Source organism: Melospiza georgiana, chromosome 4, assembly GCF_028018845.1.
Source record: "Melospiza georgiana isolate bMelGeo1 chromosome 4, bMelGeo1.pri, whole genome shotgun sequence".
In the NCBI taxonomy this organism is placed as follows: Eukaryota; Metazoa; Chordata; class Aves; order Passeriformes; family Passerellidae; genus Melospiza; species Melospiza georgiana.
Genome location: NC_080433.1, coordinates 57,042,578 through 57,056,455, shown reverse-complemented (window position 1 = coordinate 57,056,455; position 13,878 = coordinate 57,042,578). Strand labels below are relative to the sequence as shown.

Genomic DNA, 13,878 nt, shown 5'->3' with positions numbered 1-13,878 from the left:
GAAACTCTCCTTAGCCTTCCTTTTGCTGCCAATTTATAGAAACTACTTGGTTTTTGTTGGGTTTTTTTGGGTTTTTTTCTTTTTCTACTGTAAACTACAGTGCTCAAATTTGTTAAAATTAAGCTTTAGCCCGCCCAATTTTCTCCCTACATAACCTCACAACTTCCTTTTAGTCACAGATTGCTTGCCCCTCCTTACAGAGGTGATACACTCTCTTTTTTACTACTAAGTCACAGAAATTTGTCCGCAACGCATATTTAACATGCATATTGCTTAACAGCAATTTTCAGATTTACAGTCTGGCTACACATACCTAGTGAAATACCATTAGCAATAAATTATGTTCACAGTTCTTAACCCCAGTGATAGGATTGTCAAACAAAGAGGTGGCATTTGGTAAGTCAAGGTAATCCTACCTAACATGTTGGAAAGGTGATAAACGTAATCAGTTCAGGCTTTCACATCAAGATCCTGATCACACACTTGGGAGCACTAACAGCACTAGAAACACTAGAGACATTTTAAAACTATTATGTATCTTTTAATTATATTAAGATATATCAGAAAATTCCTTTTTAAATGAAAATACATCTCTGTATTTATCACCTTTGTAAGCAATTCACAGAGGAAAAATATGTAGCTATTCACAATACTCTATTAATTTAGCAGTCCCTAAAACTTGGATCTATGTAAGGAACACTAAAAGCTTACTGAAGTGGAGAACAATTCTTACCGCTAAATATAAAATTATTCCATAGAACGTAAATTTCCAGAAAAAGCATCGTCGCAGAGCATTGATGAGTTTGGGTTTCTTCTCTGAAGTTGCTAGCTCTCTGTCCCATTCTCTGAAAAGAAACCAAAACCAGAACTATTAAGTTGCATGAGCAAATACCTGAGTCTATGGCTGTGACATACTTCAATTCATTCAAATATATCCAAGGAGATTTAGCTAAGGTGGCTAAGGAAAGAAAGCTTTGCAGAAACCCCAAGAATCTGGCCTTCATGGACTTGATAAATCAATAGAAGTTCAAACCCAGTTCAGCCACATATTTGGTAATTTTAAATACTTGGTCATACATCACCCTGCAGGGAATTACTTCATGAAAAGGTCACATTGTATGTTTTAAAGAAACCTGCTGTACTTAAAACCAGAGTACAATAATACGCAAATAAACGTTTTGGAGCTTTTCCAATCTGCAAAAACACACCAACAAAGCATCAAAAATGTGACTTTTCTATTGCACAGCACTATTTTAAACCTTGTTGCTGGGACAATAGCTTTCTTTTCAATAATAAATTGTAGACCAGAAGCAATGCTGTATGCAGAGAACATTTGTTTTGTCAAAATTCAATTCACAGATTAAAACACTCCAGAGAATATCCTCAACTAATTATATTATCAAACTTTCAACAGAATATTTGATAAACAGAATATTTCATTTATAAACTATCAGAACACATTTAGCATACCAACGTTCTCTATAAATTCCACTGGTTGATATCGGTCATGGAGAGACAGGAACAACTGAACTGGATCAGAAGCTGATTTTTATTGAGAATACAAAGCGTTTATAAATGGTTTTATAGTAGGGTACTTATATAGGATTCTATTTTTGGTAACAATTTCCCATTGGTTACATATTCTTCAGGACATCAGTTACCTGGTAATCATGACAAAGTTTCATAACATGTCTCTTGGTCACTTCTACCCCAGGGAGCAGTTATCTCTGTCTGTCTCTCCCATGGTTTCTGCTTGATCAGGCCTAAGATATCAGGCTGCTTTATCAGTTCCATTTTACCCTCTATTTTATCTCCCATAGGTTGGAATACTTACGCCACACTGCAATTAAAATTGATTGGACTGGGACAACAGTGCAGATGTAAGCTGCCCTGGAACACAGTGAAAGCTACAACGTCAGTTGGACAAGAAGGAATGGGCTTAAGCACCTCTGTTGTAAGAGTTAGCCACAAGTGCAGCACAATTTCTAAATTAGGACCCACTGAAATTGGGTAAACAAGAATGGAAACCTAAATGAGGTAAGTCAGAGTATGATTTCTGCAGAAACAATTAGTCTGTCAAGAGTGGTATCAAAGGAAATTAAGAATGTTATTTCATTGAAGAAAAAATAAACCAAGGTTTTACAAGGTTATTTTGGGAAGAAAGAACAGTATTTCTGCTGTCTCCCTTTTCAGTGAACCAACATTGATACTCTGAGTCTAGCCTTGCTGAAATCATGCAGGATCTGTTGCTCCAGCGGGATCCCTACAAATCTATGGTGCCTAATGGGATTCATTCAAGAATCCTCAAAGACCTGGCTGATGTCAGCAAAATCTCTCTCAATTTTTTAGCAGTCTTGGGAACCTGGAGCAGTCCTAGCTGACCAGAAAACACTGGCCCTGATTTCAAGAAGGGCAAGAAGGAGGACCCCAGAAAATAGAGGCCTGTCAGTCTCACTTCAGTGCCCAACAAAGTTATGGAGAAGATTATTCTGGGAAGTATTGAAAAACACCTGAAAGACCGGTTACAGCCAGCATAGCTTCAGGAGTGGAAACCTGATTTCCTTTCATGACAAGGTAACCCCACCCAGCTGACCAAGGGAAGCCAATTGATGTAATCCCTTTGGATTTCAGCACAGATTTGATACTGTCTGTCACAGGATCCTTCTGTACAAAATGTCCAGCACTCAGCTGGATAAACACTTTATGTGATGAGTGAGCAACCGGCTCATGAGTCAGGCCCAAAGGGTTACAGTGAATGGGGTGACCTCAGACTGGTGACCTGTCACTAGTGGGGCTCCACAGGGCTCCATCCTTGGCCCTGTGCCCTTCAACATTCTCACATGACTTGGACATTGTACAGGAGAGGGTACTGAGCAAGCTCACAGACAATACAAAACTGGGAGGAGCTGTTGACTCCTTCAAGGGTAGGGAGGCCCTGCAGAGAGGCCCTGACAACACAGAGAGCAGGGCAATCAACAACCATATGAAATTCAGCATTGGACAGTGCCAGATTCTGCACCTGGGATGGGGCAGGTCTGGATGTACAGACAGACTGGGGAATGAGAGACTGGAAAACAACACCACAGAAAGGGGCCTGGGGGTCCTGGTCAATGGCAAGTTTAACTGAGTCAGTAGTGCCCTGGCCTATCCAGCCAGGAGGGCCATCTGTGTCCTGGGGTGCATCAGGCACAGCATCATCAACTGGGCAAAGGAGGGGATTGTCCTGCTCTGCTCTGCACTCCTGTAGCCTCACTTGGAATATTGTGGGCAGTTTGGGGTGCTACAATATAAGAAAGATATAAAGGAGGACAATGAAGATGGTGAAGGGCCTTGAGGGGAAGCCGTGTGAGGAGAGGCTGAGGTCCCTTGGTCTGTTCAGCCTGGAGGAGACTGAGGGGAGACCTCATTGCAGTTACAGCTTCCTCATGAGGGGAAGAGGAGGGGCAGGCACTGATCTCTTCCCTGTGGTGACCAGTGACAGGACCAGAGGGAATGGCTTGAAGTTCTGTCAGGGAGATTTAGGTTGGATATTAGGAAAAGGTTCTTCACCCGGAGGATGGTTGGTCAATGGAACAGGTTCCCCAGGGAAGTGGTCACAGCACAAGATTCTAACTCAGCATATTCTGTGATTCTGTGGTCAATGGCAGATATCACAGGTACCTGTACATTCAGACCATCTAGGTTGTACATCTGGACCAGAGATCACAGTCATGTCCAAAGTACAACTGTGTGCAATCAGCTTGTACCCGACACTATTTAAACATTTCATCCAAAAGCTTTGTAATGAAAATTGCATTGTTATTCCTGAAACAAATTTATTTAATTAACCTTTCTTACCTTTCCAGTTTTTCAGAAAGATTATCAGCAGAGTCTGCAGAAGGGATTTGATAAATATCTGAGAGCTCCAACCGTCGTCTGTAACCCTTTTTCAAAATTGGGTTTGTCCATCTAAGCAAATATTGAAAAAAAAAAAAGAATTAAAAATACTCTAGCACTAATTCTGGAGTTGCTTTGTCTCACCCTGAATATTTTCTCCACGGCATCCAAATATGTTTAAGTGCACATGCATTCACATACACACACATATAAGACACAATGTAGTGCAGCCCTGCCTTACGTTTACAAAATTATATTGATAAATATAAGATAAAAAGAATAATTTTGAAACACCTGCATTTTGTAAGTTTTGGGGTCAGACCATGCTCCAGACTTCCTACTGAGTCAGCAAGAGACAAATGAACAGAATATTGAAACCTCTGTACTGTATTTCCAAATATGCTATGTGCTACCTTCATATAGATGAATAATAAATCAGAACTATAGTAAAGTGGACATGTAAGTTTCATTGCTATCTGCTCTGCTCTGGGGAGACCCCTCCTGGAGTACTCAGCACAAGAAGGACAGGAACCTGCTGGAACCAGTCCAGAGGACGCCACGAAGAGGATTAGAAGGATGGAGCACCTCTCCCTATGAAGAAAGGTTTGGAGAACTGAAATTGGTCAACCTGGAGAAGAGATGACTCCAGGGAAGTCTTAGAGCAGCCTTCCAGTACCCAAAGCGGGCCTCCAGGAGAGCTGGAGAGGAACTTTTTACAAGGCCATGTAATGACAGAACAAGGGGGAATGGCTTTAAACTGAAAGAGAGCAAGTTTAGATCAGATATTAGGAAGAAATTTCTTACTGGGAGGGTAGTCAGACACTGGAACAGGTTGCCTAGAGAAGCTGGGAATGCCCCATCCCTGGCAGTGATCAAAGCCAGGCTGGATGAGGCTTGGAGAAACCTGGTCTATTGGAAAATGTCCCTGCCCATGGTAGGGGGCTTAGAACCTGGCAATCTTTAAGGTCCCTTCCAACACAAGTCATTCCTTGATACTATGACATCTTACACTGCAATGTGCACTGCAATACAAATCTTGCACAGAACTCCTCTTAAGATCTTCATTGTGTCCATTATATACACATATTTTGCATTTGTTTTTTCAAATGTCATTTTTAAAATTTTAATACCAATTTATGGGGCATGCTGAGACAAAACAAAGCAGGAAAAGGCTACTCCAAATGGCTACTCTGTAGAGAAAACCTTTATAAGTAATGACCAATTTTATCAAACAATTCCACTCCAAAAAGGCCTATGAATCCCCAAGGACCAACTTATACAGAATTTTTCACCAGATTCTGTTCAGAAATCTTTTTTAAAGCAAAGGACTAGATTAAAACATTAAAACTGTTTTGAACTAGTGGTGTATACTAATACTAATGGTGTCTTTTGAAACTACTTGAATTTCTGCTTTACTGTCATCAATAAAAAATATTTCCTTTAAAAAATGAAGTGCTTGCAAGTTAAGTAGCTTGTGGTTGATTGCTATCATACTTCCATATGTAAACAAATGTTTGTAAAAAACCCAACATGGTTCATGATTATGACAAAATTCAGCAAATCCTCAATCATTTCAAAATTTTTGTTTTAAACTGGTTTTGTATACACCTAAAAAACCACAAAATATTTGCAATAACGTTTTCCACGGTCCCTCAGAAAATGCAAACAGCCTATTGGACATGCTGACCTGTATGCCTGTAAGAACATATGTCACACATACAAAGTAATTCACATCCTCAATTGCAGCCTCTGAAGGTGCAAAGAAGATGATGCAAAGGTAAAAGAACATCATTGAACACTACAAAAGCGCAAAAGGGCTTTAACACAATGGATGAAAATTATTTGTGTGCAACTGTGTGTACACACATGCACACTGATATTTACTTTAGTGAAGTTATGAATTACATGAGAAACCAGTCTATAATCCCCATAATTCAGTAAAGTACCAAGGTATTTCCCAAGTGCATGGTTATATCACACCCACGGCAAAGAGAACGTGCTCCAAGAAATTGAAGGAGTATCCTTCATTTTTTTAATTATAGTATGATTTCAGATTAATCATATGACTTCTAGCTCGGTCTTTCACACCACTGTGGCTGATAAATAACAAGTGATTGATGGTACATTATAGGAAGGGAGTTAGGAGAGTCCACTTTGGAGAGGCATTGGACTCTTCTTTTACCATTTGGAGATGATAAAACATCCATAAACTTTACAACTACTGGAATTCAGAGCCAATATTTTTCAGAGATAAAATGGATGAGAAGAAAACCTTTGAGTTTCATGAAACACTTACATGAAAGTCTTTCATGATTACTGCAAGTGGTATATAAGGTATTGATTTTTATTTTACCAGCTCCTGAAGAGAGAAAGGACCAGTTGCCATTAGCTTTGTGCATATCTTGTGGAGAGCTGGCTAATCCTTGTCATTCAGGAACAGAAACTCTCATTAACTTCTGTTCTCAGCTTCTCTGATGTCCCATGTACATAGATATTTCAGTAATGACAGAATGAATACAAGTTATGGGACACAAACCCACTACTGCAGCTAATGCAAGGAAGTAATAGTACTTCCTAGGCAACTTCTTTAATTCACAACACTGTAGCTAAGTAATAACCTTCCTAAGCCCCTTAATAATGCTTTGAGACTGCAATAAACAATTCCCAACCTGACAAAAGATAAGTGCTTTACAGTTTCACTTTGTATGTTTTGAGAAAACATTTTTTATTGCACTGTTTCCCTCCACATATTTGATTTTATTTATAGTTTTGATTAGCACCTACCCTGGCATTTTGCCACAGCCTGAACTAACAAACTGTGACTGCAGTTAGAAAGAGAGCTGAGTGGCTGTATTATCATTTGGGGAAGGCAGCACGCTTAGCAGATCTGCTGTATCTCTAGAAATGTCTCTTGTTTTACTCTGTGCTTAACTCTGTGTTAACCAGATGCATTTATCACTGCCATCAAAATTATATGGCCCCTAAAGTACCCTCCCCTCCAAACTCAGAGTTTGATACAGCCTTATGCAGTCCTCATCTTCATCTCACTGCTCATCACAGTAGCTGCAACTGTGCTAGACAAACTCCTTCAGCCAGCTAAAGGAGCAGTGCTGACTCCTGCCCTGGGGACCTCCTGGTCTGCAGCCAGGTTCCCTCTGCAAGCTGCTGCCAGGGCTTGCACAGAGAGCTTCATCTCCCAGCTGCCCTGGCCTTGCTTGGAAATCCCACCCTAACTAGATCTGGCCAAATTGTGCGCTGTGCCAAGAGGCTTCAGGTTGGAGTGGTAATCATGGGAGGAGTTGGCCTGAGTGTGATGTTTGTTTCAAGGTGGATTTTTAACAGCTCTCTGAGTTGTGCAGTCAAGAACTGTGGGAGATCGTTTGTGTTTTATTGAAATGAGTATACAAGACCTAAAATAGACAAATATCTCATGAAAATCAATTTTTTGCCAGATTCCTATAGCCATTATGTTCTAGATTCTTTGCGAAGATTTGATATGCAAAATGACTATGAATTTCTTTAACTGACAATATAATCTGTAGTTATCTATGTTTCCATAACACTAGGTGACATAGCTCAGAGTTTGTCAATGATATGGCTCTTCTATTTTTTTGGCTTATTGGAAACTATTTGTCAGCGTTAATGCTGAGGTTTTTCCTGAGGTTGTTGAGAAATTTATTCTGAAAGGAAGAGAGCAAGAAGGAAGGGAAACAGATTGGCTTTACAGCATTATGTTAGCAAATGCCATCGGATTACTTGCTGGCATTTAATGAACCCTTTCACAGAGAAACCTGTAGTGCTGGGGGAGCTTTGCCACTAACTAGGAATGTTATTATGGGTACACACGTGTGAAACCCAGCAGAGAACAAGTTTCAAGGATGTACAGTAGGAAAGAAGAAAAGAAGGCAAGTTCCACTTCTATTATCTACTGCTTGTAGTAAAACATACATGATCAAATTGATATGTAAATATCATGTATAGAACATACTGTTTGGTAGATTTCTAATGACCATTTCTTTGTCATTTACTTAAGCAATATGCAACAGATTCCTTATTACAGCTATTGCTTTCTACTGCATGTTCAGACCCATCCCACTCAAATTGTATCAATAGGACAGATGTCTGGCTTTCCAGAGAGTATTAACACAGACAATTTGTCAATAGGATTTGACTCTCTCTTAAGGCTGCTTTACATGTCACTGAAGACAGGAGCATCTGTGTTGCTAAGCCAAGTGCCCAGATCTTCTTCCTGAGCACAGGAATACCCTAGCTCCATTGGGCTCCTCAGACCAAGAAGCACAGCTTGCTGAGACACTAACAGAACAGTGGTCTTGGTGCTGGGCTACCCAAGAGCAGCAAAAGAGAGCAGCTTTCCTACAAGGGTCACTGATCAGACTGGTGCCATTTCAACAGGTGCTCTGCGCACAACACAGCAACATACACTGAGCAGTGCAGAGGTCACCAGGGTTTCACTCCCCTCTACAGAGCATTAATACCTGTGCAAAATATAGTTAAGCATAGTGACTGCAACTTCTAGGGAACTGCACCTAAAATTCCATGGAGAGAGCAAGAAGAATGCCTCTGGTTTTAACTTATCCTTCTTCCTAACAATTAAGGGTGAGGTGAGGAGAGGCCAGAGAAGAAGGAACATCATCAAGCTGTAATTATGATGCTTTAGAGCCCAAGTTTTATGAGATATTTGTAGAGCCATGAATTCTTACCAACTGCAAGAAAAGGCTGAGGTACCATGTAGATCTCAGACATTCCCAGAGTCCCTCTGCCCAGATTATGTCAGAGGCAGAGGCTCTGCACTCCCATCCTCCCACAAAAGATACCCATCACTCCAGCAGCAGCAAATTGTAAGTTGTTGCTTATTTTATACTGGAAGTGGCTCTACTACACCCAGTACTGCTTCTCCAGTAGCGTCTGCACCTCCAGCTCTCCTCTCTGAGCATCCTGTAGTGCAGCTGCAAAGGGTGACCCCAGCTTTTTGTGATCCTTGCTAACAGATGGGACAAGCCAGCATGCCCATGGAGCACAACAGCCTTATTCCTGCCCCTTGATTACCCTCAACAGAGTAGGGTTGCAGATATTTTGTTTGAATAGTAACCTACTGAAATAGCATGTTATGTATTCTGACAATTATATTAACTTTAGCATGTCTGCCTTTGTAAACAACAGCAAAAAATGCAATATAGTTTAATATTTAAATATAATTATTGCAGGGTCTCAACAACAAAGGTAAATGCAGACCCTACTGATTTCTGGATTTTTGTTGCAGTTGTTTTCCCCCAGATCACAAAAATTAACATTTTAGTTTCTTCACTAATAAACAATTCTTCCCCATGAGGGGTTATTTGTTGTGGAAAGGATTTAGCTGCAATATTATTGACTCTGCCACTAGCTGTGAGCAGCACCATTTTAAGAATAATCAATGCTCTCCTGAAACCCCAGGATTTCAATAGCAAATCTTAATTAGGATTATACCACAGCAATTCTTGGGGAAGTCTTGTCATTTATGCCCAGTTTTTGTGAAGTGACACTTATTCAAATTATTATCTAATAGCTAAATGCTTTCTTAAACAGAAATTAAATAATTTTTAATATTTAAATATTTACAATTAGTAAGGTAGTCAAAATATTTCAGTTTACAGAAGTACTGGGAGATATTTGAGAGAAAACAAAGCACATCAGGAGATAGGTTGTGCAAGATGGAAGGACAGAATACATTAATTGTATTGCAATCTGTCAATTGTTTAGGTACCAAAGTCAAGTGTAAGATATGCTTCAAATATTTCTTTAAGAAAGCAAACAAAAAAGCAGTGGTGATGATGTGTTATGAACAAGGTTTGCAAGGCTCTTTCAGCCTGCACCTACAGTTAGACTGACTGGGTGAAGATATTCATCCATCTTCACTCTTTTACTCAATTATATATCCCTCAGCAAGAAATATTTCTTTTCTCCTAGTCCTTTGTAAGAACAAGGAACATAACAGAAAGTTTGCACCGAAACTGTTGAAGAGCAGTGTTATTCATGATTTAATTGAATTTTAACATCTTCCAGATGTGTCAAGTGACAGCAACACATTTCACCCAATTTAGCACTTCACTGTGTTAGCCACAGATTTTAAAGATATGTTTCCTAAAAAAATAACAGAGTTGCGCATCAGGTGCCATGGCCCTTTCCAAAACTATGATTTGTTCCCACCCCAATGACTGATATGTGGTCAGGTATAAATAAACAAGTGAACAGGGTCACATTTTATTTAATTTTAATACCAAGGGTCAAAATGTAAATTACCATTACAGTAATATGGAATCAACCCTGAATTAGGTGCTGCTTCTCTTACTACTTGCTCTTTGCCATTTTCTCTGTATCCTGGTATTTGTTGATGCTACTCCTTAGCATGATCCTGGCAAATTAATGAGAAAATGCCTCATATCTTTGATTTCCAAAACAGTCTTGGGCTTTGAGCAAAGCAACCCTGGGGAACCTTTGTGGTTTTGGTTTTTTGTATTTATTACCTATAGAGAAATAAAAGCATTCCAGAACTAGCAGGCTAACTTTAAAATTGGTCAAGGTGAAAGTTTAAGTGAGATATTAGAATGACTCCAATACAACAAAGGTTCATATCCTTTATTTTAAAAGTTGGGGGCAAAAATAGAGGATAAATATCAACATTAAAATATGGGAATGTACCTAAAACCAAGTACCTTTACCAGCTGTCACTTTGGATTTTCTCTTCCTGGTTTAAACTGAAAAGCTTCTGGTTTAGTCTTCTGAAAAACAATGCTGTTTCAAAATATGTCTCCAATGTCTACTTATTCTCTTCTAATTTGGGGAGTTTCATGACAGTACAGCCTTGGATTAGCTACTTGCTGACTGAAAGAGCTCATGCAGATCCTTGTGCTTCTGAGAGAGGGGCTGATGCATAAACAGCCTCTGAGTTCCTGCTTGTCTCACCCAGGCACATCCCCACTCTCGTGGAAGGCAGTTGAACTGCATCTACAAATTCACATGGCAAAATTTGGCAGTGTTTCAATGTCTCCTTGTATACTAGTTAATTTTCACCTTCAATTTACTTATTTCAGAGGACATAATGTTTTCAGAGGACAGGCTATTACCTGGATGTCAAGTTGGCACCATCCTGCCTCCACAAGTATACCTACACACGTATGCTGCCCAGCTGGGGGGTGGGTGAAGAGAAGAAACATAAACCGAGACGACAGCAACAGGTAGAAACCTCTTGCAATAAATCACACTATTCTCACCACTTTGAAATTTAGAATATCCAAAAATGTAGACATTGAGAGACTCAGATTCTTCAGGATGAAAGAGGTGATAATTGTTCACTGCGGAAATATTCTGAAATAACTTTGTCACACCAGAAATAACCTTGTGCAACCAAATTCTGGACAGGAGATTTCAGGCAGATTGCACTCCCTCCACCACATGCTTCTAGGACAAACCATCATCCTTGTGTATCCCATTTTTTCTCTAAAGTATTAGTAAGGAAACTTCTTTTTAACATCCTTTGTGCTATCTGCTCAGACTTCAAGATCTTCAAAACATACTTCCTTATCAAATATTTTGCTTAGTACAGAGGACTTCAAATTTCTGTCAGTGCATTTAGAAGCCTCTATAATACAGATAATAAATCTACTAACCATGTAATTGCCTACAGTATTAAAACAAAAATCAAGGGTTTGGATGGATTATTTCTATCTCACCAAAATAAAATCAAAATATAGAAAATAACAAGGTACAGACAGGTCTGCAAATATTTCAAATGCTTGATAATTTATTTGGAGTATCAAGATAGTAAGTCTTCTTCCTGCAGGAAGAAAACAGACTTTAAACACATTTCAGAAGCCAGATGCAACTTGATCTAGGCATCTGTGCTGTAGAGTTACAAAGCAGCCAGAGAAGATCCCTGTGCTACACAAGGTTTGCCTTTTTGGTCATTAGACCAAGGACACAGTACCAGGCTGAGCCAAGGACACAATTCGGCCTTATTGTTAAAGGTATTCCTCTGACTGAAATTACTTGAAGTGTAGGATACTCTGCATCCTTTCTCCAGTTCACTTCAAGTTTCATATTTTACCTTGGAAGCAGCAATAGAAGTGAGATTTTCAGAAGGAGTCCAAAACTTGCATGCACTTCTTTGAACCACCTGACTTCCAGAAGCTGCCACTCTCCTGTTTTAGACAGCTCTGAAGGACTGGCAGACCAGCAGGTCTCCAAGGACCACTTGTGGCAGCAGACAAATGATCAGGCAGCCTCACAGGGCCATAACCTGGGCTGCAGCTGCATCTGTGCTTGGTTAGCACAAACAGCCAGGATTTACCATGCCTGGGGTGAGTGCAAGGCAGCTCACCAGGGCTGGTGACACACAGGGCCCCAAGGACACACTACAGAAACATTGCCCTGCATCAGTGTCTCAGCTGGCTGCCCCAGAAACTGAGGCATGACACTGTGCCCTTCACCTGCTACTGCACACAGAGGCTCCTTATTCAAAGAGGAAAGATGACCAAAGTGCTATAGCTAGGTATTGGTAAGGGAGAGTCCAAATATATATTGGTTGTGACAATTTGCAAACACCTGCCCTTCAGAGTGAAATTTATAGACATGAGTTTGGCATTTAAGCTTCCTATACAAAATCTGGAACATTTGGGAATTCAAAACAGTGTCAGGACAAATTTTGACTTAAAATTTACACACTAAATGCCAAACTTTGCAAGGAAAATACAAGATTTTTCAATTCAAAATGAAAATCATTAGTAACTTGTCACTGTATTCTAAGATATACTGTTCAAGGATAGAGCAGAGACTGCCCAGGAAAGGGCTGCTTTAGCTCCTTTTTCTGAAGGGAATCAATTTAATCCTCATGAAAATGCCAGAAACTATCTTGTACAAGGCACACTTAAACTTGAAATTATGACTGAATTAAGCTACAAAGACTGACAGAATAACATTACTGTAGTGTACAGGCTAAGTACTTCCAAAACTTGAGTCCTGAATTTTCGTATCCGCCCTAAAGATTATTAGCAGACTTCATAAGAAGCTCACACCAGGAATTAGGACCTGCAAAGAAGTTTTATATTCAGAAGAGTACACAGCACTTCTTGATTTATGCTCTAAAAAGTGGCTGAGCCAGAGATAGATAACTAAAATATCTTCACTGCCAAACGATGCTAACGCTTCCTAGAAGAGGTGAGGTAGGGAATTGAATTCCTTTTCCTAGCCCTCACAACACACACAGGGCAGAAGAATGAATCCAATGTTTATCCCGTACTGGCTAAATTGTTCTAGGAATCCCTGGACAGCTGTGTAAATGTACGGATGCAAAAAGCAACCAGAGCAGATCTTATTGACTGAATCCATGAGAAGACTTGACACAAAAGCTGGGTTAGTCTGTATTTCTCATTTGGATTTAATAATGAATCAGGTACTAAAGTACTAGGTCTTGCCAAGTGTTGTCATGTTTGATAGGTACCAAAGCAAAAGTATGTGTTTAAAGAGTTGGATACAAGCACAAGGATTACTTTTCGAGAACTTGTATTTTTACGTCTAAAGTTGTTTGTAAAAGAACAGTAATAAAATCAGAGTTGTCTCACAGTTGCAGCCATTTCTGAAACTCCAGCAATAACTCTGTGCACCAGTTCTCAGATAAAAATTGATTAATTAACAAGACTTCCTGATCTCAGTTAATTTTCAATAAAAACTAGGTGATTGTAAAGTAGTCTGATATTGTTTGTGACAAAAGGTATGGCCTTGACCCTGAATAACCCCAAAACTCCAGAAGAAAATAAGTAATGGCTATAAAGACAAAAGTGAGGCTTCACAGGAATTTGAAGCTAAACATATGATGATCTGGCTACTTCTGCATAAAACTGTTTTCTTTAAGCAAGGTCAAAAGTTGCCAACGAACAAAAAGAATGTTTTGCATGAGGTAGGGAACAAAAGAGATCAGCTCTGAAAACATCATAAGGAAAATGCATC

General features: G+C 39.6%; 1 protein-coding gene across 1 annotated transcript in view; it reads right to left on the bottom strand.

Moving 5' to 3' along the window:
- CFTR (CF transmembrane conductance regulator) overlaps nucleotides 1-13,878 on the bottom strand; it is an 87,275-nt gene that overhangs the window by 70,932 nt on the left and 2,465 nt on the right. Inside the window, exons 2-3 of the mRNA XM_058022998.1 lie at nucleotides 3,838-3,948; nucleotides 734-845 (exon numbers count right to left, since the gene is read on the bottom strand). Coding sequence (XP_057878981.1) covers nucleotides 734-845; nucleotides 3,838-3,948 — 223 coding nt within the window. The remainder of the gene's footprint in view (nucleotides 1-733; nucleotides 846-3,837; nucleotides 3,949-13,878) is intronic.